Genomic DNA, 25,710 nt, shown 5'->3' with positions numbered 1-25,710 from the left:
CATATCCATACATATTCAGAGCTACACGGCAAGCGCGGCAGAATTAAAAGAGCTTGTGTGTGTGTGTGTGTGTGTGTGTGTGTGTGTGTATAACAGAATTACCCCTCGGCGGGTCTCCACTCACCAATGCAGATCTGCTGAGGGTCGAATGTTTTGCAGCTGTTGTTGGAGGGCAGGCTGAGGTCGACGGCGCAGGAGCCGGTGCCGTACAGGACCAGCGTGAACTGGGACAGCACTCCTATCACCGCGGCCGAGAGAGAGAGAGAGACCACAAGGACACAAAAAGGATGCTGAGGACAGTTTTATAGTCTTTTTGGGGGCAGTGGTGGCCTAGCGGTTAAGGAAGCGGCCCCGTAATCAGAAGGTTGACAGTTCGAATCCCGATCCGCCAAGGTGCCACTGAGCGAAGCACCGTCCCCACACGCTGCTCCCCGGGCGCCTGTCATGGCTGCCCACTGCTCACCAAGGGTGATGGTTAAATACAGAGGACACATTTTGTTGTGTCACCGTGTGCTGTGCTGCAGGGTTTCACTTTACTTTCACTTTTATTAACTAGTAATGCAACGTAGATATGTAACTTGGCCAGAAAAAAAGGACATTTTTCCTGATATCATATTAAAATGGATTATGTAATAAATGCCTTAATGAAAAGCCCGAGCTGATACGCGACAGGGAAGAAATAACATAATCCATATTAGTTTGTAAATCCTTACACAAGCCCCGCCGCACCCCAGCGGTCACACGGCCGGTTGCACCAGGCCGAGACTCACTGCTCCGGATTTAGAGATGCGCTCGGCCGCCCCGCACATCCCTTTACAGACCTGGCTACGTGGCGGAACCCATTTTAGAGACTGCTGACCACGCCCGGCACGCTGTTTAAGATGCTGTCCCTGTCGGGAGGCTTCTCCAGCCTGCAAATTTTTCATTATTTAATTAGCAGAGTCCATTTTATTTTAATTGACTTGACCTGCAGTACTCCGAAATGCAAAAATATACATATATATAAATATAGATTTTGTAACATTAGCATGTTTGCTAATGTCACATCACATGTGGGTGTTAGTAGCCTAGAAGGCAACACACCCACCAATGTACCGAACCCCACTTACTACCATTGTGTCTCAGAGCAAGACATTTAACCCTGCATGTCTCCAGGGGGACTGTCCCTGTAAGTCCTGGTTGTAAGTCGCTCTGATAAATGCCATAAATATAAAATGTAAACATCAATTATGGATTTACCAATCCAGCCCCATTGGTCGGTTTTAATGAACAAAGTTTAAAAAGGGGTGGCGCCCACAGGACATCACTTTAACACCCTCAACACAACACAAGCTCAGGCGTAGCAGTGTCCATCCACCCCATGAGCCTTTGCTCTTGGGGCCATCGGTAGATATGACAAACATGATCTTGGGACCACGCCCACTAGCAAACCAAGCATGCTGAATTTCGGTGGTTTAATTCAAGCTGGTTTATCTGACATTAGGTTTACATCTTATTCAGTGCACTGAAACTACTCCCTTATATTACATAAGAAATATACATAAGCAATCATTTAGTTTTCATTTAGGCTTTTTGCTTCACTTTGACAAAGCTGTCCCATTACAGATATTCATAACTGCATATAAATCTTTTTTTGTTGTTCACATTTTGTTTCTACTCCTGTTGTAAATTGGATTAATCACAATATATATCATTTGTCTTATGCTGCCACAGCACCATTATTTTTCTCCAAAAAAAAAAAAAAAAAGAAAATTAATTACCATAGTCGGCCATTCCTGACTCATTCTCTATTTCCAGGGTCCACTCTCCATGGGGGTCCTCGTCCCAGGAGTGTGTGGTCATGAACGCCCAGTCATTAAACCCCTCTGAAGACATGTCCTGCGGCCTGGAGAGGGAGAAGAGAGGCTGATCACCTGTGTTTGAGTGCTTAACTGGGGCCCGATTAGGATAAAGTGTTACAAGCCGTTCATCTATGTGAGTGTGTTTGGCCGTGAGCATGTTTATCAGTCACCAGTCACCATAAGAGCTGAGTGCATCTCCACGGAGGTGAATAAAGCACATTAGCCAACGTGTGTGTGTGTTCTGAAGGTCCGATTTGATCTGTGTCTGCAGTGCGTGTTCATATTTACCTGGGGGCCAGCAGGGTAGAGCGGGTTCCCAGGGGGCTGGTGAGGTAGATGGCCAGGTTCCCTCTGTGCTTGTAGGACAGACTGAGGCGAGCCTGAACGTGCTCCAGCAAGCTGACGAACTCAGGCCGACCCGCACACGCCTCCACGCTCTTACTGAACACCAGACGATTCCTGATGTCTCTGGAGACGCAAGCACGAGCAAGAGTCAAAGACAAAAACACAAAAACACACACAGCGATCATCCACAGGACACACAGAACAGCATGAGACACAAAGCTCAAACACTCCATTGCTAATTGCCTCTAAGCATGGCTGCTGCTTTCAGGCTTTGGGTTCCACAATTATTATTCATAATCTGTTGAATCAATCATTAAACAAGCCATTTTAATATATTGATTATTATTAAGCAACTTACATGATAATGTGTATTTGAAAGATCTTAAAATTAGATGCACTTTTCAATCGATTCAGTTTGCCTGTTTAGTCTGAAAATCATAGCTTTGGAAAATAATAATGAAGTGAAATAAAATACTACTAAGGTACCTCGATCACCTAACTATTGGCAGCAGCATATCCAGCGGTACTTCCTTATATGACACTACAGACCATGGACAAGATCAGTTAATTATTAATGCATGCAAAAGTTGCTGATCACAAGCCCAGGGAATACATACATTTTTTAGTGCTGGGACACACCCCAAAAAACGATTAACAAACTGGAGCCTGTTCCAGCCCTGTTCCAATTACGACTGCTTTAGAGTAGAATAAGTTGCAAATTATCACTAAAACAGACAATCTGCCTACCTTCAACCTCACTATGTTACACGATGCGAAAAAGCCAGCCTGCTTCTGAACTACTATAAATACTGGCATTCGAATGTGATCACAACTGCGTCCAGCCAGAAAAAGAGTGTGAACACACCGCAGCTGTTATCTGCATTGAGACGCTGGAAATGTTGACGACGGCTTTCATCATCCCAGAGAATCCAGCCCCCACCTGCCCAGACATAAGCATCCTCGAGACAGACATCATCGGAACGGAGGCAGATAAAATCCTCTCCAGACGCCAGCGTGCGCGAGTCGTCTTGTTTGCCGCCTCTTCACGTACCCAGCACACCACGCCTGTTAACCAGGGCCGTGCTGCGCGCAGAGAGTCGGAGCCTCCTTTCATTCTTATGCAAATACTTTCGGACTCCATCGATGCCGCACAACACAAATGTGACCTTTTTATTAATAACCTGTGAAAATGAGCAGTAACTGTTTGTTGCTTGCGCCCGTGGCCGAGCGAGCTGGAGGTGTTTTCTTATTTACAGCGTGAGTCTTGTGTTCCCCAAGTACCTTGAACTGTTATAAATAGTACGAATGTATCCTTGCCGTGTCCTGTCCTCCTACTGTTGTCTTTTTTTTGTCTATTTGTCTTTCACTCTTGTTTCGTGACCGTGTGAAGGTCCACATGACCAGTTCATTTATATTAAAAGCCTGTGTTTGTGAGTCGTGTGATTGAGTCCTTTCCTTCCCGTTATCCATCTGTGACAATACTTCTAAACTACTCCATAATTCAATTTTTTTCTGAACATGGCAGTTGCCATGGAAACATCACATGTCCTTCCAGGGCCAGATAAAATAATAATAATAATAAAAAAACCACAAAGAAAATGATTATTTTATGCTCCACTGAAACAGCTTGCAATGTGAGATGGGGCTGAATCTGGAGGGTTGGATCTACGAAACACTAAATATTCTGTACTTATCCAAAAAGCCACATATGACGGCTTCATGCCGGCTGTTCCTGGGTTACCTGGACTCAGACAGCATGTTGATGACACACTGGTGCTGGGGTCCCACACTGGTCCAGTTCTGGGCTAAGGCCACCATGGCACTGGCATCCAGCAGACCATAGCCGTACGAGTGGCTCACTGGAAAAGAAGGAAAAACCATGAACCTGCTAATCATCAACCTCAGCTATTAAACTGCCGATGACAAAAAAAGTCCTCACTCAAAACCCAAATCTTATCAAATCCTGCTCCTACTACAACGGGTTCTTCCAAGTGGTCTGTTTCTGTAATAAGTGCATTATGAGTGATGTGACGTTAGTGTTGGGGTGGTTGTAGTCTAGTGATTAACACAGAAGACCAAAACTCACAGGTTCAAACCCCACTTTTGTGTCCCCGAGCAAGACACTTAACCCTGAGCGTCTCCAGGAGGGACTGTCCCTATAACTACAGGATTGTAAGGCGCTCTGATAAATGCCATAAATATATGATGTTATTTAGAGCCCATATGTATCTCGCTTTTAAATGCATAAGAAAAAGATTAACATAAAAAGTTTTTATTCAAGGAGGAGCTTGTCCATACCTCTCCGACCGACCCCATTGGTCCTCCAGTCATTAGTGACGAGGTGGGCGGGTCGGGAGGTCCGCACAACCAGGTGCTGCATGTCCCTCCAGGTCAGGTTCATGCTGCAGACATGAAGCAGAGGACAGGAGATGAACGCTCCTCCGGGGCGCAGCGGCCAAAACTGCAGTGGTGAGTTACGGCCCGTCACCGGGCAGGGCACAAATTAACCGTCCGGTTTATGTGAAAATAACGAGTCAGCGCTGCGACTGCTGGCGGGGCGCACGTCCAGGTCTGAGCGAGTTAAGAAATGCCACGCCTCCCGAGGCTTTTACCGAAATCCTCTCTCCCCCCCCCCCCCCCCCCCCCCCCCCCCCCCATCTCACTTTCAGCTTTTATAAAAGCGGCACGGCGCTCTTTCAACATTTCCAGCACGCAGACGTGACATGTCTTGTTCAGCAAGCCTTCGTGGCTAAATAATGTGTAATTACAGAGTATACATTTTAAAAAATCCACTCCTTCATTTCTCCTTTTCCGCTCTGCTCACTTTATACATATTTTTGCATACTGAAATCTTTTGATTCAATTGCTATTTATATTTATATTACATTTGTTCAATCGACCCAATTGTGACTTCCACCGAGTTAAATGTCTTGTTTTTAATCTTCTGTGAAGAACCTGATCTCGATAAGATTTTTTTAAAATCATGCATAAACATAAGCAAGCAGGCTTAGATATTCGATAATCTTTCCATGTCAGTGGGTGTACTTTCACAAGAGAAATGTATAGAAAAATTCTCCAGACGAGTGGGGCTCGCTGCACCCACACATCACCGATGAGTGGCCCGTGCTCTCCCTGTAATTGGGTAATGAGCGTCCTAAAGGATAAAACAAGGCTCATTTTCATCAGGACCCCGAGCAGACACTTAACGGCACTTGAAGCGCCGCCACGCGCCGATGTAGGGAAGGCGTTCACAATCATCCGCGCATCAAGCGCCGGCGAATGTTTCATCTTTACAAATAATTCATTTCGGCGAGGCCTCATTTGCATGGAGATTGGGGCTGGGATTGCGGAGGAAGGAAGGAACATTAGCATGCAGCACCGACCCCCCCCCCCTTTATATCTAAACGCTCATCTTCGGCAGTCCATAACAAATGTTTTAATAGTTCGCTGATAATTAAATGACATGAATTGAAACGTTTGTCAGCCTCCTGATTAGTTATTTATGGGGGGTGGCTCTGGATGCTGCACGGGGAGGGTGGGGGGAATAACACCTCCTGAGGCTCTCGCTCCATTAACGTCATACCGGGAGTCACCTTCAACTCCTGAGAGAAGTTATAAAGGCCTCCACCTGATTTAATGGCCAGGAGTTTAAGGAGTGCAGAAGACACGGACCGAGATGGAGGACAACATGAAACGAACGGAGAGGAAGCAAGCCTCCACCGGCGGAGATAATCAAACCATGAATCACTGGGGCTTACTTCAGACGGAAATAGAAACGCCGACCACCGGCAGTCCCCTGTCTCCGTATCTCCGCCGGTCTCTACCGTCGTGCAAATCGGCAGAATCCTCTGCGCCACGACTCCACGTCCGCTCACCGGCCCCCGTGGTCGCAGGGAATATACGCGCGACTGATGTGAAGCGGTGAGACGCCCTTATCGTGGAGATAAATATTGCATCTGAGGATAATTGTGTGTGACTGTGTCTCTGAAAGACTCCTGCGCCTCATTAATACGGCAAATGTACCGTGGTCTGTGACGAAAAAAACGAAACAAAAAAAAGAGCCGCCTCTCCTTTGCCGAGGTTTGCAGTGAAAAGAACACGTGTCAGAAACGTTCTAACGAGAAAGGTACTCACTTGGCTTCCAGCGCGAGAGCGATGACCCCTGCAGCCAGCGGAGCCGAGGCCGACGTGCCGGTGTGAGAGTCCGTGCACTTCTGGTGAAGGTCGGTGGTCACCTGGCACAGAGGACAGAAGACGAGTGACCACGCTGGACCAGGAATCAGACGGCCGAGGGACCTGAGCACTCGTCGCGACGGTAACTTGGAGCACGGCTGATCAAAGGACAGAGAGGGTGAGAGCTTCTCTCCCTCTCCTGACCCCCCAGGAACCCACGGGGAGCTGCCAATCTGAGCTCATGACGGAAAAGAGGCGAGAGCCCCGGGCCTGACACGCACCACCGAGAGTCCTGGGATTGGTTATTTATAGAGCAAACAAAGTGACAGTTGACGGATGTGCTTCCTCACACTTATCATAAGATAAGATACGTGCTGTAGAAAAGAGGAAAAATAAAATGCTGATAACAGGCTAGAAGTCAACAGGCGCGGCCATCGAGCCACTAGCCCAGCCCTGGAACTCAGATACACATCCAATAGAAAATGAATACGTCGACTGTATATACAAAAAGTAGTGGTTTTTTGAGGCATAATCTAAAATGATGCAACAACCTAGTGGCTAATGAAGCAGACTCACAACCGAAAAGATGCAGGAACCGACAAGGTGCCGCTGAGGTCCCCTTGATCAGGGTACCGTCCCCACACACTGCTCCCCGGGCGCCTTTCATGGCTGCGCACTGCTGACTAAAGTGATGATTAAAAGACACATTTAGTTGTTCCCCGTGTGCTGTGCTATGCCGTGTATCACAGTGACAATCGCTTCACTTTCGATGGGCTTCTTTTAGCATTTGGAGGCCTATAGTTTTTGCACCCTGAATTGGATTTGCTAATCTTCTGTTACTAATCTACTCATCCACATGTTCACAGTCTTTGAGGCTTACAGTTATGATCTTCATTAGGAAAATATATATCCAGTCTCATACATATTTGATTCAAGATTAAAGAAAAACCGCGTCCATGCCAACTGAATGTAAATCTCTACTGAGCACTGTGCTGTTTTCCCAGGCTGCAGCTAATTTTCATGTACAATAGAAATGAGATGCCTTAAATGACATAGAAAGCATTGAATGTTATTTATTAAAATGAATGGATAATAAATTCCATTTAAACTTTTTTAGAAACTCTATTAGATTAGTAATTCTGCATAAATGGCCATAAATAAATAAAAAATGAAGGTCAAGAACCCCTGCTCTAGGCAATAAATAGACACAAAATACAACCAATGACACAACGGAAGAGTTGACTTGTGGATATGCTGACCTGTCAAAAGTGATCATTAGTGTTGTAGTCAAGAGAAGACTCCGCAGGGAAGTGTCCTGGGCCTATAGCTCTACTTCTTGTTTACACATGATTGTCTGGCCAGACACAGCTCCAACACAATCATCAAGTTCACTGACGACACCACCATTGTGGGCCTGATCACCAATAATGATGAAATGACCTACAGAGAAGAGGTGGGACTCTTGGTCTCTCTCAATGTCAGCAAAACTAAGGAGCTAGTAATGGAGGTCGTAAACCTGACTTTGTCTATTGGTCTAACTGTAAGCACCATATATATATGTATGTTGTATTAAACACTTATTTGTAAGCTGAAGTTATTGAAATGTATTATTTACATTTACAGCATTTACCAGACGCCCTTATCCAGAGTGACTTACAATCAGTAGTTACAGGGACAGTCCCCCTGGAGCAACTTAGGGTTAAGTGTCTTTCTCAGGGACACAATGGTAGTACGTGGGATTTGAACCTTCTGGTTCATAGGCGAGTGTGTTACCCACTAGGCTACTACAACCCCTATTATGTATTGTATTATGTATTATGAAATGACCATTGTTGCATGCCTAAGCACACACACACATAGAGGAGATGAGGCTTGTCCTTGAGGCGCTCAGAATGGTGCCTCCCTTATCTGACCTCACAAGGACCCTGGGTGCGAACATAAATCTCAAAACAAGCATCTAATGCATTTAAATGAACCGTACATGCAGAAAACATGGATAACACAAACACATTTTCTGTGCATACTGAAAGATAAGAGGCTCAGCCGACAGAAGGACTTGACTTCATCCAGGAATAATTACAAATTCCAGGGAAATGCATAATTATGAAAGTGAAAGGGACGTGATTGTCATTGTGACACTCAGCACACGGTGCACACAATGAAATGTATCCTCTACTTTTAACTTCACAGAGACTGTACTTCTCAAAGGGACCTAATAATATTCGGCAAATTGATTCAAATCACAAGTTAAAACACTTTTGCCATGTATATTAAAGCTATTTATTTTATATAAGCTATTTTATAGAAGCGTTAAAAATATTACATAACTGTCCTAAACATAACTTTTGCGTACATGATACATTTTTCCATTTCGTGGTACTTAAGGGGCAACGTAGTAGCAAGCTAGCTGCTTACAAAAAGCAAAAAAATCTCCCACTGAACAAACTATGCGTGCATATACGATATTCTTTGTTTCTTTTTGCGTGCATGCTTCTCACTGGTTGCATTTGAATTTAGGCGCGTATTAAATATTGATACTGTTCAGTGGGGATGTGCTGTTTTCTCTTTTTTCTCCCCATCAAATCGAGACCACTATGCCCGAGACCAAGACAAGACTGAGATCAAATGGCATTGAGACCAAGACCACAAAAAAAAAAAGAAAAGAGAAGTACAACACTAGTAATCATGTCGGCTTGCGTCTCAGTGTCAGAGCAAGGTTGTTAGGAGACGTAGCGCCGCCCTACGGGCCCACAGGATCTGCGGGACAGATGTCCACCCTCCACAGATCCCCGGGAGGCGCCGCGCTGAAGGTTGTTTTAAAGTTACCCGAGCTGTTTTAAAGCTGCCACACAGATGCGGGCACGAATGGCGGAGAGTGAAGTCGGTGTGGCGGCCGCTGGCAGATGCCAGCCACGCCTGTGCCCACAGCCCCGTGCCGAAGGAACTACACGTGCGTGGACCCCCTCCCCTCCAACACCCATCCATTTAACCCGGCTGTCCGCTGCTGCTGCTGGAAGGAGTATGTGTACTACACACACACACACACACACACACACCTTGCACCACAAGCCTGGTAAATATAGAAGTGTGTTGTGGAGAAGGTGTGACAGCAGCACTGCTTCTGACAGCTGAAGACAGGAGGTGTGGGTGTGTGAGTTTGCATGGGAGTGCTGAGAAGCAAACAAGCATTGCAAAGTGTGGTTTTAGGTGTCAGACTGAGTACACTATGCATATGTGTGTGTGTGTGTGTGTGCTTGTGTAGTGCTTCTACACTCTGAAAGTGCACATGGATGTTTATGTGTGTAGAAATGTTTGGATACGTGCGCATATGGCAGTGTGTGTGTGTGTGTGTGTGCGCTTGTGTAGTGCTTCTACACTCTGAAAGTGCACATGGATGTTTATGTGTGTAGAAATGTTTGGATACGTGCGCATATGGCAGTGTGTGTGTGTGTGTGTGTGTGAGAGTGTCGGTGTGACTCACGATCTGCTTCTCGTCAGCGCCGCCGCTGCTGTATGTGGTGGCGAGGGTGGAGGAGCAGGCTTCGCTGTACCACGGCACCTTGCCCTGCTGGGTGGTGCTGCTGATGGACAGGGTGTAGATGCTGTTGGTGTAGCCGTCGCAGTTGCAGCTGTCCTTCTCGCGGCCGCCGTTCCCCGACGCCCATACGAAGATGGAGCCCAGGCCGCCGCGGCCCTGCAATCCCACACCCACAGAGGCACGTTAATTCATCTCCTTTTTAAACTCTCAAATGCATACACACCCGCACAAACACACAACCCCCCGGCCAATCTGTGTTCTGAATTCCGTTTGTCGTTTGGTTTTTATGCAGCTCGGCGTTTCAGGGAGGCTATACGTGGAGACTCAGCGGCTCCTTCACTCCCGAGTGCTACTGATGTTCTTAAAGGCAGATGGCCTCGCATCGTGCGCTGCCACGCCGGCGTGTCTGCACTCCAGCACATCGCACATCTCCCTTCCGTACACGCCGTTATCGTTCGTTTTTCTCACCGTGGCAAAGGCACTTATTTTATTCTTTTATTTTTGGATCCTATGGATGTTGAATCCTGGCTGCAAAACTTCCTCCCCCAAGGGAGAAATATTCCAACTTGCAAAGAATGTTTAAAAGAGGATGAGCTATTCCACCGTACATTCATACGCACACACACACACACACACACACACACACACACACACACACACACACAGACATGTACAACAAGTGGACCATTGTAGGCTTCCTGGAAAAGGACACAGGCACAATAAGAAAAGTCTAGCAATACTGTTATTTGCTCATTAAATTAAATACAAAAAAACAAACATAAATGTCCATGAAGGTCACGAGACGCCACCGACTCTGGTTCAAAAAGCCCAACAGCCGCCCAGAAATACTAATCTGCCAGATTTACCACCCCAAGGTCCAGAGAGGCTTCATCCTCTATGTAAAGTCACTCTGTTCTGATTAACTGTGGTCAGCGGTTTTAAAACTGCCCCGGTGCAGGATTTCGAGATGTTTGTGTTTCCCTGGTCGAACGGAGGAGACCGACCTCTGCAGGCCCCCCCCCCCGCCCCGCCCAACGTTAAATAATCCAGGAGAGAATTAGCTGGCCGCCATGCGCTTTCTCGAGGCCAAGATGCAGAGACGCTCTTCACTGTGCTGCGAAAGACAGGGTTGAGCCTGGCTTTCCAGCTGGTAATGTACAAGCAAAGCGAAGGCGCTTTATTTCCCCTTAATGACTAACCCAGGGACAGGAGTGGCCTCGAGTAAAGCCGCCGTAAAGAGCACGCGGCGCAGCGCGTTAAAATAAGCGGCATGCAAATACCCCCCAGCTGCTTTTCCTCCGACCCCTGCCGGGGCGTAATAACAGTTCGAGCGGGAACAGCACGTACTGCCGGGCACCTTCAGCCGACAACCGACAGAATAACGCAGATCCCGCAAACCGGACCCGCCGAGGGGGGACACCGAGCCAAAGGACGCGGATCTGAAAAGGAGAAATTATCTGGGGGGAAAACAGCTACAGAACGACAAAGGAACAAAAGAGCAAGGGAGGGAGGGGGGATGAAAGAGAACCAGAACCACAGAGAGGGCTGATACAGATCAAGAGAAGGAAAGAAACAGGGAGAGGGAAGGAAAGAAAGACTGCTTGATTATGGAAACGGCAGAAAGAGAAAAAGTCGAGGAAAGCGGCAGACAGAAAATGAGACAGACAGACAGACAGAGGAGGGGGACGGTGGGGTGGCTCTGTTCTCTTGCCTCCTGCTGTGCACCTTCAGACTGAGTCAAATGTGGGAGACACACGTTAAAAAAAAAGAAAAAGAAAGAGAGAAAGAATCAAATCTCCAAATATTTGTTCTTTTTTTCTAATTTCAGGCCCTCTGGAGCTTTTCTGCCAACACGTGTTATTGTGTTTTTCCTGTAAGGTCTTATCCCCCCGTGACAGAAGGCGTCATTCATACATCCATTCTGCTGAGCTCTGTTCAGCGATAAGCACAAGGAGAACAGAACTCAGCAGCTCAGATAACACCGGGTACAGGTACAGGGGAGAGCTGCAGAGAACATAAGTTATTGCAACACTAATATGCAATCAATACAATCGATTAGAATCAACTGTTAAAACAACAGTTGTCAGTAGGTTTACTAATCGGTTAGTTACCAGGAAAGAGCTTCAGATGAGTCGAAACAGAAATCTTCGGCTACATCAGAATCACAATCAGAATCGTGTTTATTGGCCTATCAGGTGCAAGCACATAGAAGGAATTTGATTCCGGTAGATGGTGCCTCTCAAGTACAGCAAACAATGTGTAACGATGTGTGTAAGTGTTACTTGTACGGGTTGTAGAATATGTTTATGCTGTTATAAATATATACACTGAATATAAATATAGGTATGAATGTACATGGGTCTATAAGTGTGTATAGATGAACAACGTGCAGTACAATAAATACACAAAAAATCTAAATCTTATAAACATAAGAGTGAACATAAAGTGCAGTGCAATGTTAAGTTTAAGGTGTTTAGGAGGGAGATGGCGAGGGGGAAGAAGCATTTCCTGTGTTGGGTGGTCCTGGTCTGCAGGCTTCTGTAACGTCTGCCAGAGGGCAGCCGGTCAAAAAGTCTGTGACCTTTTCCTGGATCTTGAGAGGTACAGGTCCTGGATGGAGGGCAGGGGGGCACCGGTGATCCTTTCTGCTGCCCGTACAGTCCGCTGAAGTCTGATCCTGTCTCTTTTTGTGGCATGACAGTGTTTTAACGACAATGACTTCCTCATTGTTCAAAGGTGATTGGAATTTTTTAAAATTGAACAGTTTAGATTTATCAGATGATTCTTTTTTTCAGCTAAAAAATCTAAAACAAACAAAATAAAACCACATTATTGTGTAGCTGCACTGAATGAATGTTTTAAAATCTCTACCGTCGATTCATTCCCAGTTCCTCAGTTACCATGGTTATCGTCAAATCTGACTCTTACATTTGGCCGTATCAAAACTTGACACTAGTTTATCTAATTTATTGTACTTTGCAGGGAAGTATGACAACATTTCGTTTCAGATTTTTGGTCCCAACCCAAGTGTGTGGGTGTGTGGCCTAAGATGGTGACGGACCTCTGTGACCCCACGCAGGAAGGCCTCCTTGGCCAGTTTGGCAGGACCATCCACTGTTTTCCCATCATCCTCCGGTCCCCAGCTGGCGCTGTAGATGTGGATGTGCTGAGAGTTTAGGCTCAGAGACTTGGCCTCCACCACATCTGTCACCTCCCCGTCCAGCATCCGCACACCTGCCAGGAAAGACGTAAAGCGGCGACTGAGAAGGGTGGAAGGAGGCGGGGCGAGAGAATGAGAGTGGGGGGGGGGGGGGGGGGGGGGGGGGTAACAGCTTTCTGCTCGCCCGAGCGGAGCTCTACAAGCAAGGATAATAAAAACTCGATCGGAGCGTACCAGAGATGATGAAAGAGGCAGAGAGAGATTGTGAAGGACAGAAACATTAATAAGGCTAAATGACACATGAATAAATGAAGACGAATCGCCGTGGAGGGAGACCGGGGGGGGGGGCGGGGCTAGGCTTCCCCGGAGACTGGACGGAAGCTAATCTTTGACTTGAAGTTAAGTTTCCCTCCGCAGAGGCCCTGACCCGTGGGCAGAGCTGCGGTGTGACGGAGCGGCGTTTGCTCCGTTCTCTCCTTCATTAGATCCGGGCTGGCTCCATTTAACAGGAAAAATAAACACGGGCACGCGCTGCCAAAAAAGGAGACAGATTTACGCGCCGCTCACCACCTTCAGCTGCTGCTTGGAGATGGAAGCGATGGGCTAGAGACCTTTTTTTTTTTAAAAGGAGGGGAGCTTTCATTCAACAGTGGCACACAACATGGACGCCACTGGCCTTCTGCGGAGCCTCAGGCACAAGCGCACCTGGACCAAACATGCACAAAACCAGGTTACACCTTCCTGATGCTTCCAGAAATCTCCCTCGCTTTCCATTTCCACTTATTAATAAGCAAGGTCGCCCCTGGACACACACACATGCACACACACACTGCTGGACCACACTATTCACTTAGTGGATTCGTGTTGGGGTGGAAACCCCGCACCAACGCGGGCACAAAATCCACAGTCAGGAATCAAATTCACAGTGAAAGCCAGGAATGTCACCTACGTAAATTAACGAAACGAGTTTTACACTTTTTTTTTTTTTTTTTTTTTAATAAACTTGTCGGATTTTCCGCTGACTTTATTTCTCATTTCATTAACTCCGTCCTGGCGCACACTGCTAATTTGCAGACACATTTGCAGACTTAAGTGCTCGGATGATAAATAGAAACTCTAACAAATACAAATTCAGTCGCTTTCTGTGTGACCGCCGCTGTTTCGAGTCGACTTCGCTCACCTCCGATTTTGGCGTCGTACGCCACGCCCACTCCGCAGATGCCGTTGCTGGCAACCGCTGCCACTTCTCCTGCACACCTGGTCCCATGCCTGGATACAAAAAAACATAGGAGACATGGGGAATTAAAGACAGGTTTTATATGATGTAGCGTGTGGCCCACGTTCTGAGTAACCATTTCTGACACCCAGAAGACAAACTGTAGTGGATAAGTTTAAAATGGGTGGAGCCTGCGGGGGATGACTGACAGCTACCTTTTTGACCCTGCTCATCCCTACATATTAAATAGCTCCAGGAAAACCTGTCCCAAAGACATTTTTCAAAATGAACTGTAAACCTAATTAGCCTTTTTGACACTTCTGAGGAAAACGTGATGGTAAGGAACAAACGAAAGAGGGAAGAGAGAAGAGAGAATCCACCACCAATTTGTAAGGGGTTGCGTTTTTTCAGTGCAGACTTTCAGGGACGCTGGATGAGGCCATCGCGGGCCTGGAGCGAAGCAGGCAAGAGACCACTGGAGCACATCTGCAGCCCGGCTCCCATTACACACACCGACCATGAGAGAGACAAGAGCCCTTCTGGATACAGCAACATATGAGATGTTATCAAAATGCAGAAGCAACCCTTCAAAAAAAAAAAAAAAAGAGAGAGAGAAAAGAAAGGAAAACGCCTATTGGCTTTGTGAGGGGAAAGCGTTCATCAGATTTCCCGACAGGCAGAGAAGATGGGATTTCAGTGGCCCCACTAAAGGGCGCTGCCATTTCTGAGCTGCTCTTCATACCGCAGACGAAATGAATCTCCAAATTTCGTGTGCAGTCTGAGTGCAAAACAAGTAATTACGCAGGTAATTAAGATCTAACGCTGATAACGCAGCACACATCTGATTCATGTCCTTTCATAGGACATGCTGTGAAAATGTAATTTGAGGAATTACAGGCCAATCCATTTGATAAAAATCAATGAATATTTAAAGGTACTCTGAACACACTCATTATTAGCAGCTCACACCACTGTGCATTCTGCCCATTAGTGCGCATGACAACTCTATTCTGCGATGGTGTGCATTAGGATGCATTATTTGCAGTCGGCCGAGTGCGATTATCTTATTGCAATTGACTGACGTTTCATTGGTTTACTCATCTGCAAAATGGCAGCTGTAAACAAGGGTCGCTGCCGCGAGGTCATCTATGGCGGCAGGAAAATTGTGCCTCAGTGTCGGGGAGAAAATCAGATCTGAGGTCAGTAAGCTGTTCTGTGGCAAGGCAGAAGGGATCATTTTAAAGTCTTGAAACGGCTCTGACAGCACATACGTGAAATTCGCACCCACCAGGGCGCCAATGAGCCACAAGGTCAATGACGTGGAGAGTTTCAGGAGAATTCCACATCTGCATGGGCTGGTCTGATTAACGATATCAGGTCAATAAAACCAAATGAACAATGATTAGGGAAATCTAAGCTAATAAAATGAAAAACCGGTCACATGGTGTACGTCAGTACCATGACATTCTAGATCTGGTGCCACTAGGAACCGCTGTGACATTTTATTCTACAGGAAAAAAAAAATGCAAAACACAATCTCCTTCCCAAATTTTTGAACAGTCATTTTTCATCTTAACGTCGTTCCATAGGTGTAACGTCGGATGCTTTTATGAGGCGGATGTATCATGATGTATCATGTGCAAGTCGCTGCTGCAGGATACGTGCCTTCTAACGGCGCAATTTAAACACCAGCAGTAACAAGCAAAGCAGCTATTCAGACTCGCCAACGACGATACGATGAAATGCCTTCTGAGATCAGCCGACTGGCAGCGGCCCAACCATAAAAGCCATCAAATGATCATTTACTGTGAGCGTAGGAACAAGCTTGTGTCATCTCTCGCTCTCGCTCTCTTTCTCTTTTTTTAGCCCCATCTCATTTTAAAGTCGGACTACATCTGCAACATCCATTTAAATCAATCACTAGGACGGAGGCGGGAGAAGCCTCCATCTCTGCTCTGTTTCGGTCTCTGGCCTCGCCCTCACTTCATTAAATGACAGTCGCTGAGAATTTGGCTGGGTGGGGAAAGAACAAGAAAAAAAGAAGGAAGCGCATTCGATTGCAATCTTCAAGCATTAAAGGTACCCAGCATGCCTTCCTGCAATCAGTGAATTCCTCGGAACTGGAGGCTGCAGATGGGCTTCACGTCAATAAGAAAATGCTGAAAAGCAGAAGAAGGCCTGATGCGACATTGATGATGATGAAAAGGTTCTCTTATAACTGTAAATAATTACACCTCCCGATCTGGTGAGAGCCCTTTTGTCAAAGCACTAGAGGTTGTTCAATAGTGCCTTCAGGACCGCTTGCTAGCCTCAGCTCAGCTTTGGTGGCTTCGTGTATCGCTTCAACCCAACATTGTGCAAATGTGACAAACACACACAAAAACGGCAAAAATCTCATGTTTCCTTAACTAATCTCAACAAGCACAATCTTCCAAAATTAGGAGTTCGAAACCACCCAACCTGGCAACACTGGTCGCAACATCCTGTCTCCTCAGTCCTCCACTGTTACCTCCATTCAGCTTCTCTGTCCTACATTCACACCATTTATCAGACGCCCTTATCCAGAGAGACTTACGATCAGCAGTTACAGGGACAGTCCCCCTGGAGACAATTTTAGGGTTAAGTGTCTTGCTCAGGTACACAATTGTTTTAAGTGGGATTTGAACCCGGGTCTTCTGGTTCATAGGCCAGTGTGTTATCCACTAGGCTATTGCCCTACACTCTCCTCACAGCACATCTGCTGCCAAAACAATTTCGAGAATTTTATTGAAGAATTCGAAATGGCGATCATAAGTAAAATCTTAAGTAAACCCTGGAAGATGTCAGGTGTCAGTGTCAGACTCGGCATGTGTTTGCGCCCCAACTAGCGAAAATGCAGAAAGTGTCGATGGACACCGGAGGGGAGGAGATGATTGAGCCTGGCATCGCTTGTCAGGTGCAAAATGCCATGAATGCTACAATTATACGGCGTCAGCTCCCTGCGGTGACACACCGCTGAAGCCGAGGCCTCCTTAAAAACACGCTCCGGGGTGTCCTCCTGAACCACGGCGCCGCCGCTTTGTCCCACGTCCTTCCGCTGCCTTTTCCGTGGTTCAGGGTCAGAGCTTTTTCACATTTTAATTAAGTGAAAATGCTCCAATTTTTCATTCACTCAAGACTGGCCGTGCCCTATTTGGGAGGCGGGTAATGCTCTGGAAGATGTAGGGTGATATTAAAATGCACACATATCCTAATCAGGCCACTGGCAGCCTGGCGTGTGTTCGAGTGGTGGAATTGGTCCATGCCTTCCGTGCGTCTGTAGCTGGAGCGAATGCAGCTGGATTTATGCCCTGCTAAAAGGATTAGGGAGTTTTCCAGCCAGCTAAATACAGCCCGAGGCCTGCGCCTCTGTGTCCCGCTCCTTCTGCAGGGACTGAAAGGCTGGGCCAGAGCCTGCGCCGGCCGGAGTCTGTGGAGCGGCTTCATTTCAGCGGCCCTACAAATCCCATTCAAGGTTCCACAATGAATGCCTCCGACCTCAATGTGGCCCTGAGAGGGGTGCGGGGCTCCCTGTTTCCTGCTAACCTGGTGCAACATCCCAATATACATACAACATCCCACTTCACGGGTCCGGTTCATCAGGGTCGTACCATTCTGAATTAAAATGGGAATCTTTTTAGCTAACAATTTCCTCAACACACATTCAATAACGTTAGTTCTAAGATGCAACAACACAGTAAGAGAGTATTAGATTATAAATCTTGGTTTTTAATTGGTTTTATGTAGTTGATGACAACATGCCACTGGGGATGCACGTGACAGTGTGTTTCTTGGAGCCGGTCCCAAGCTCGGGTAAATGGGGATGAAAAAAAATAGGAGTGTAAGGAAGAGCATCCGGTGGAAAAATTTGGCAAAACCATTTATGTTTTCAACCAACCCAATTGATCCTCTATGGTGACCCCTAACAGAAGACAATTACAACATTTGATGAAATCCATGATGTTAAAAGACATTTGAAAAAAAAAGGAATAGAAAGGAATTGTTCATAAAATAAAATGAGGAGGTTATAGCTGGGGGGTCCTGAAATTATAACTTCAGCCATAAATGAAGAAGAACCCCAGTTGAGTTATGAAATAGTTGTGTTATTAAAGTGAGTTCAGTACAGCAGTGCTGAACATATTTTGTCATTTGCGTCACATATTTGTGGAATCAACGTGTAAAAGATTTTTCTGAGATAAGGAAAGGACAGAAACTGTCAGAATCGGCAGTGTTCTTGATGGAATTTGAGCCGAGACGTGAATTGAGACAGTGACTTTTTTTAAGACTGTTTATGGCCTGCATGCCATTTCAACACAGAGAAGAGGTCGGGTTCATCCGCGATCTGCAGCGCGGTCCAAAGGGGGCTCAGAGAAATGTCAAGAGAACCAATATAAAAAAGGGCAATCTTTGCAAGAACCGTTAAGAGCCAGCGAGGAGTGTTACCGTCTCAGGTGGACGCTCGGATGGCTTAGGCAATCTGTTCTGCTGAGGAATCGGCGAAATAATCAGCTCATGGCGGGGGGGCGGGACAAGTGCGGTACAATTTCTCAGCGCTCTGCAATGCTGCCTGGCAATTAGCTGCAGGATGTAGACTATTGTCCTCCAAAACTCCAACAGAAACATGAACATGGGGATGGTTGGGGAGCCGCTGAACTCCAGCCAGAGATTTGACTCAACTAAGCTTGCCACGACGAGCCCCGAGCCACGTGACCGCTCAGGTCCACCGACACAGAGAGTGGTTGTCCGTGTAAGTTCGGCACCGGCAGAGATAAAACGAAGCCCCTCTGAGTTCCTGTTGGGTTCTGGTCATGCCGGGTCGCTGTGGTCCGTCACATTGAACTGAGCGTTTTTGCACCCTATGGACTGTAATCTTTATTAAAATGTCAGAATGTTTAGTCCCGTATGAAGATGTAAGGCACTGCAGTACCAGTCAAAAGTTTGGACACTGGTGGTTATGGAGACTTAGATGGAGGCCATTTTAAGTATGTTTGATGAATCATCTTTTTCCAGAGTCACCTCTTTTTAGGGTGGTAGTAGCCTAGTGGGTAACACACTCGCCTATGAACCAGAAGACCCAGGTTCAAACCCCACTTGCTACCATTGTGTCCCTGAGCAAGACACTTAACCCTAAGTGTCTCCAGGGAGGGACTGTCCCTGTAACTACTGGTTGTAAGTCGCTCTGGATAAGGGTGTATGATAAATGCTGTAAATGTAAATGTCTTTTTAAGTTCATGACTGCTTTGTTCACTATTGCTAACTTAAGAGATGACAAGACTTTCTGCCTTGTTTGCTATTTTTCTGTTTAGTACATAACCTCATATGTCATAGTCCCATGCCTTCAGTTTTGTTCTATAAATGCGAGACCCATACATTTCCAAACGGTTGGTAATGTACATCCAGAATGCACCACTGGGAACAATATCTTAATTCAAACACTAAAGGGTTTCTCTCTTCAAGCAGGTCCATCTAGTGGTGCTTTCTTATTTCACACTGACTTCGTACTGAAAGTTACAATTTGTCAGATTTTTTTCATTTGTTTTTATTTCTTTCTTATGATTTCCATTCATTGGATTATCAAAGCCTCAAAAAGGCATTGACTGCAAGCCTATTCATTTTTCAAACGCACATCCACTTTTCCTGTCAGCAGAAGCGTGTTGCTGCTTTCAACTGCACCGAAGCGTGGCTGGGAGAGTTGAGGCTGTCAGTCCTCTGGTCAGCAGAGGTATCTGAGAGGAGCAGAGTTAGACTGTCCTGACCCTGCTGCACTCACGGAACAGAACAAAGCCCCTCACGCTCCCCAGATCAATATTATTGACACTGGAGGGAAGAGATACCTTCTTGAACAGTGCGCCTTCCTGCCGCGAAGCCAGAGCACAAAAGAATTACCTGCATGGCTGGAGATGGATCCCATGAATTTAGAAATGTTCCGAAAGATATCCAGCAGGTTCTTTTTATTAAAAAAACAGGAGTACAGACCACATGTCGGTCTCTCTCGTTCTCCCTCTCTCTCTCTCTCTCTCTCTCTCTCTCACACACACACACACACACACACACACACACACACACACACACACACACTCTTACTGATGCAGGAAATCAGCATGAATACATATTGAATTCAAAACGCAGCCTTCTGTGTCGGAAATACAAATGCGGTGGCCTTCGCAGGACGCCACGCCTGCCCCGCCTGGCATGAATATATTCATACAATCTTGTCGGGCAGCGGTGCTGCGCCCCTCTCTCGGGAATTACAGAACTCATCTGGTGTCACTTCACCACAGTTCACACAAAGTGGCGGCAGTTCACCGCTATTGACACAAGACGCAAATTTACTTCTCATTTCACGCTGCCAAATTGATACGGCTCCAGATAATCGCTCTGACAGCAGGAGAGTGTGTGCACCGCCGCGCGTTTCCTGTCTGTTTAGGTGTTGTTGAGTCTCGGAGATCCGAGTGTCATCCGGCTTCCCGGGGATTCTTTTTTTTTTTTTTCCCCGCCAGCCTGCAGGGCCGAGCGATGTGTGCTTTCATCAGACCAGGAGGCCGGCCTCAAACGCGCCTCGAACTGGTCTTCAGTGCGCCGCCGGGGATGAAGACGGAGCGCTTCGACAGGGAGCGGGGGGCACAGACCGGCCCGCGTTCAAACGCTCCGTTTTCGCTCCTAATGTTTTCCTAAAGTCTCCCAAGCCACCCACAGTTGAAAATGGATTCAAAACTTTAAACGCAATGGCGGCAGCACCGAGAAACAAGGACGGAACGGCTCCCCTCCCACGGCAGGCGGATTCGGGCCTAATTCCCCCCCCCCGCGTTTCACCAGAGGGCTGGTGTGAGGAGAACCACGGAGCTCTGGGCTCCGTCTGCTTTCATGAGCTCAATCTCTTATCACCCATCCCCAAACCAATCTCCAAAACACAAGCCTGACAAACTCAGAGCTTAAAAGCTTTAAAGGTTTTGAAACGAAGCAAAATTGTGATTCAAACATCCATCAGAATTGCATTTATTGGCCAAGTATGTGAGCAAACACATACAAGGAATTTGATTCCAGTCAATGGTGTCTCTCAAGCACAACAGTATAAAACAGCTAAAATATACAATATATGCAAAATATCCGCTATACAGAAAATACAAAAATTACAGAAATAAGGCCACAAGTGTACATTAAGTGCTGTCGGAGTGGTGGAGGATTTGCTGAAGATTTGATCAATAAACTCAAGCAGCAGATGGCAAAAACTGAAGAAAATGTGTGTGTGCTTAATAATGTGTTTGATTGTCTGTGTTATCTAAGTTTTTCTGCAGCTGCAGTTAGTTACAATGCGTTTAAATGATTTGCGCTCACTCCCAGGATTCGTATGGAATTCGCCAAGGACATTCGCCCCGTGACTTCTGTATGCTTAAGCATACAACAATGATCAATTCATATTACATTTCTATAACTTCAGTTAACAAATAAGTGTTCAAAATATAACATGCATATATGTATAGTGCTTACAGTTTTATATATGTCTCCAACAAATATCTTATTTATCTGTGCACCTTCATTCACACACAAAGAGTTAGACCCAAAAGTGTGCGAGTTCACTGAATGTAATCGCACATCTGTCATCACAACACGGCTCCTAGCTGCTGAGGCCTGGCCAGTAAACAGTTCTTACAATTAAGCATTGTGCACCCACTGTGTGATAGTCGGGCCTACCAACCCTCACCATAATTTATTAGGCCTTGGGTGGGCCTTGCTAGTCTTATCTCATTTCTTCCCATACCTCCCAAGCCTTGGTTGGCCTTCGAACTCTAGGACAGATGTGCATGAGAGCGCATGATGTCACTGAAAGGGTATATAAAGTTTAGACTGAACCTGAGTGGAGGGTCATGCTCTGTGCCTGCTGCAAAGGCCCACAGACATACTATGCGATTAAAAAATAGATTAACAGAGATATTTTTTTTATCGCCCGATAAGAGTCTCACGTTAACGCAGCACGTTAACGCCGATAACGGCCCACCACTAATATATATACACAAATTACACTGTAAAAGTTAAGTAAATAAATATAATTCTTTGGATAAAAGTGTCTTCCAAGTAAAGTAAAGTAAAAGTAAAGTAAAGTACAAGTCTTGTTGGGGACAGAACAACTGCTTCTGCACTTGGATCTCTTATTACACTCTTAGTAAAGTACAGCCCCTGAAGGCTCTATGGAGAACGAGACGGGTTAATCGTTGCTCAGGGCGGCTGGTCCAGGGAGTATGGTCCAGGAGATCTGAGCACGTCATGCCAGGAGCACGGAAGCACGGTCGACTCCTCACTGCTGAACTGCAGAAGATTTGTGAGGCGGGTAGACTGCGGGCCCCGAGGGTCACCGATCGTGGAAAGACACACGCCTACGCCATGTGGTGCAAGCTGAAAGAGTCATGCCACTGGCCACTCGACACCTACTCTCTTTACGCCGGTGCTAAAAAAACTCAGCAAACGGACAAACATATCAAAGTGCACAATCACTGTGGTCTGAAGCAATGCCTCCCGAGTTGGGTGTGAACCTGGCGGTGGTGTTGGAAGATTCCAGACACAAGCTTGTTATCTCCCACGGAGCCCCCGGCGACTGCCACCTTCTCCCTTTATGCTTTATACCAGCCCTCAGCTCCAATTACACTGCTGCATGCAAATGGCCGAACTCTCGGAGAGCGAAGCTTCACCGCATCAGACATCCCTGCCTGTTATGCTTGTTTGTTTGTGGTGTGCCGTCGATGAACGAATTCAAAAATAATTACCGACCGAAGGATGTGGGGCGCTCTCTTTGGCATTCTGATTCCAAAATAAACGAACGTGTCGAGATAGCTTGAGAGTGGCCTTGCCAGAGTTACGTGTGCCGACTGGCAAAATCACTGGTGTCAGACCACGGGTTGTGAGTGGAGCGCAGTCGTACCTGTTGTCATTGAGCTGTGTGTAGCGTGGTTGTGGGTCAGGGTCTCGGTCATTCACATCATAGCTGGCATCTGGGTCCTGGGGCACAAATACAAACACTATTTACTCATGCCTTGGTGATATGGTCTAAATATCGAATACCAAACTTGTAATAAACGAGAAAGCCAACATTTGACACAGTATGCAAATGTGTGACTGGAACAATTATAAACATATAAATACATAAAAATGTAGGGCTGTCGATCCATTAAAAAATATTAATTTTTAACACTTTTGTCATTGCAATAATCATGATTAATTACAATTAAGTATCCAGACTATTTAAAATTGCTGTCAGAAAGCGGCTCAGGCTGTGAAAGTGCACGGTACACACAGAAGGCATCACTTTGATGCTCCGTCGCTTAGAGTTGCTTGTGGTGCTGGTGGCTTAAAGTTAAAAAGTGTTGAGCATTTCAAGTGCGGCGCAAGCGCAAGCGAATCAAATACATTTATGCAAATTTGCTTACAAACGTACAGTAAACAAAATGCAGCTGCACTGATTCACTTTAATGTTGACAGCCCTATTAAAAATACATTATTATTTCTTTTTGAAATTTTACCAACTGTATGTGCGCATCCCAGACAACTACTAACTGTGAATATTGGAATATTGCATTTTCCTTATTCATCTCTTTGTACTTTTCACACTGCCATCTATCAGAAATGTGGTGTGAACCAGAAAAGTAAAACAAAAAAATATTCATTGTTATATACGTAACTTCTCAAATAATCAAATAACCCAGTCAATCAAGTGTAACAGTTGGAAGACAGACAGAATCTAATTAAGACGTGATTAGTAAATGGGCAAATTGGAACGTGAAAGATAATATTGATATTTGTCTGTAATTATTAATGCTTTATTATGCATGCAAATATGAGATATTTGAAAAATGGGTCAATATAAACTGTCACTATTATGTGAAGATATGTTCGAAATGCTGCCTGGCCCTATTCAAGCTCAATTTGTTTTTATACCTTTGACCTTTTGGTTATTGGTTTAGGTCTTTGTGTTAAAGAAGAAAAATCACTTGCATAATTCTGGGCCAGATCAGGGTGGTCTTTTTCAATGCCGTCGTCCAGGATGGTGACCACCACGCCTCTGCCAGTGTACCCTTGTGCCCACGCCTCCTTCACGTTCAGGTCGCAGTGGTTTGGGTTGTACTGAACAGAGAAATCCAGTCACGTCATGAGAAACGCAACACACAGAGTCACCATTTCAAACCAACATGCACAGAATTTGCACAAGACTTTACTTGCGGTGAAACAAACGTGTATTATGTGAAAAGTATTTCACTTGATGCCCCAGAGGCCGAGAACTGAAAAAGAATTCTCACTTGCCTGGTAAAATAAATAAATAAAATCAGTCTCGCTACAGGGCACCGTGACATTTTCATTTGGTTAATACTCCCCCCGAACCAGGGGAGTGCATGCTCGGAAGAGCTTTGCGGTGGGAAGCCCGTTGAAAAGCAACAAAGAAGAGGAGGAGGAGGGCAAGAAAAAAAAAAGACCTCACCACAAGCACATATCATTTAGTTTTGTTGGTGCTGCACATTTTGGGGCGTTCAGAGCACCAGTGCTAAGCAGGTGGGGATTGAAAAGCCGGACGCCAGTGCCGATTTTTTTCCTGACACCCTCAGGTAAATGGAGCCGGGGGCACTGAGAGCAGCTATGAATCGACTTCCTCTCAGCCAAAACAAAAACGGCCTTTAAGAAAAAGCTTTATGGGCAGAGAAAGCCGAGAAAGAGCCTATTTAGCTTTCAAACATGGTGGTAAAAGAAGAGAATTAGGGCATGGAGCATTCCCACTAATGTCACCTCAGCAGAAAAATAAAGTAAGAAAGTAAGTAAGGTGGATCCTACAGAGTTTGAACTACCAACCCAGCCCACCATATATATCATCAACCCTTGAACAAATTAATGAATGCAATTCTAACTTGCTCTATCATTGAGTCATGATTTCTCCAGAAACGATTTTTTTGCATATTTTGCATACTAATCTAACATATTTTTGCAATAGATCAATTGTGTTACATTTTAAAATATGATAAAAAATTTTTTTATAATTATAACATTCTATTGAAAATTATTACATCTATACAACTACTTACAAAACTATTATGCCTAAAATGTCAATGGAGGCGCTTCCCATTCAGTTGGGATGGGGTGGCATCATGCTTCACATTTATGTTGGTATGTGACAAAACACTGCTGCATTTACTGCATCCATTCAACACATTAAATAATTAAAATTAATTTAGCTATTAATGTGTTAAATGTGACAGCCCTAATATATATTATTGCCTTAGCTTTATGGCTTTATGACCAGAAATATCTTTCTGCACCAACTGTTCTATGAGATATTAATAAATATTCAGCAATGTCTGTCTCCTCTACTTCTTGCTCCTACGTCCCCTTGTTCACAGGGCTGATCACAAATTCAATATTCGGACCACGCTCGTTACCAAAC

General features: G+C 45.7%; 1 protein-coding gene across 1 annotated transcript in view; it reads right to left on the bottom strand.

Moving 5' to 3' along the window:
* furinb (furin (paired basic amino acid cleaving enzyme) b) overlaps nucleotides 1-25,710 on the bottom strand; it is a 78,228-nt gene that overhangs the window by 2,431 nt on the left and 50,087 nt on the right. The window contains exons 5-15 of the mRNA XM_028958133.1: nucleotides 24,276-24,404; nucleotides 23,206-23,282; nucleotides 14,238-14,326; nucleotides 12,959-13,131; nucleotides 9,841-10,053; nucleotides 6,321-6,421; nucleotides 4,485-4,588; nucleotides 3,928-4,045; nucleotides 2,130-2,309; nucleotides 1,761-1,885; nucleotides 125-238 (exon numbers count right to left, since the gene is read on the bottom strand). Of these exons, the coding sequence (XP_028813966.1) occupies nucleotides 125-238; nucleotides 1,761-1,885; nucleotides 2,130-2,309; nucleotides 3,928-4,045; nucleotides 4,485-4,588; nucleotides 6,321-6,421; nucleotides 9,841-10,053; nucleotides 12,959-13,131; nucleotides 14,238-14,326; nucleotides 23,206-23,282; nucleotides 24,276-24,404 (1,423 nt within the window). The remainder of the gene's footprint in view (nucleotides 1-124; nucleotides 239-1,760; nucleotides 1,886-2,129; nucleotides 2,310-3,927; nucleotides 4,046-4,484; nucleotides 4,589-6,320; nucleotides 6,422-9,840; nucleotides 10,054-12,958; nucleotides 13,132-14,237; nucleotides 14,327-23,205; nucleotides 23,283-24,275; nucleotides 24,405-25,710) is intronic.

Source organism: Denticeps clupeoides, chromosome 17 (genome assembly GCF_900700375.1).
Source record: "Denticeps clupeoides chromosome 17, fDenClu1.1, whole genome shotgun sequence".
NCBI classification, from domain to species: domain Eukaryota; kingdom Metazoa; phylum Chordata; class Actinopteri; order Clupeiformes; family Denticipitidae; genus Denticeps; species Denticeps clupeoides.
The sequence above is the reverse complement of the archived record's forward strand: the minus strand, read 5'-3'. Positions and strand labels throughout refer to the sequence as shown.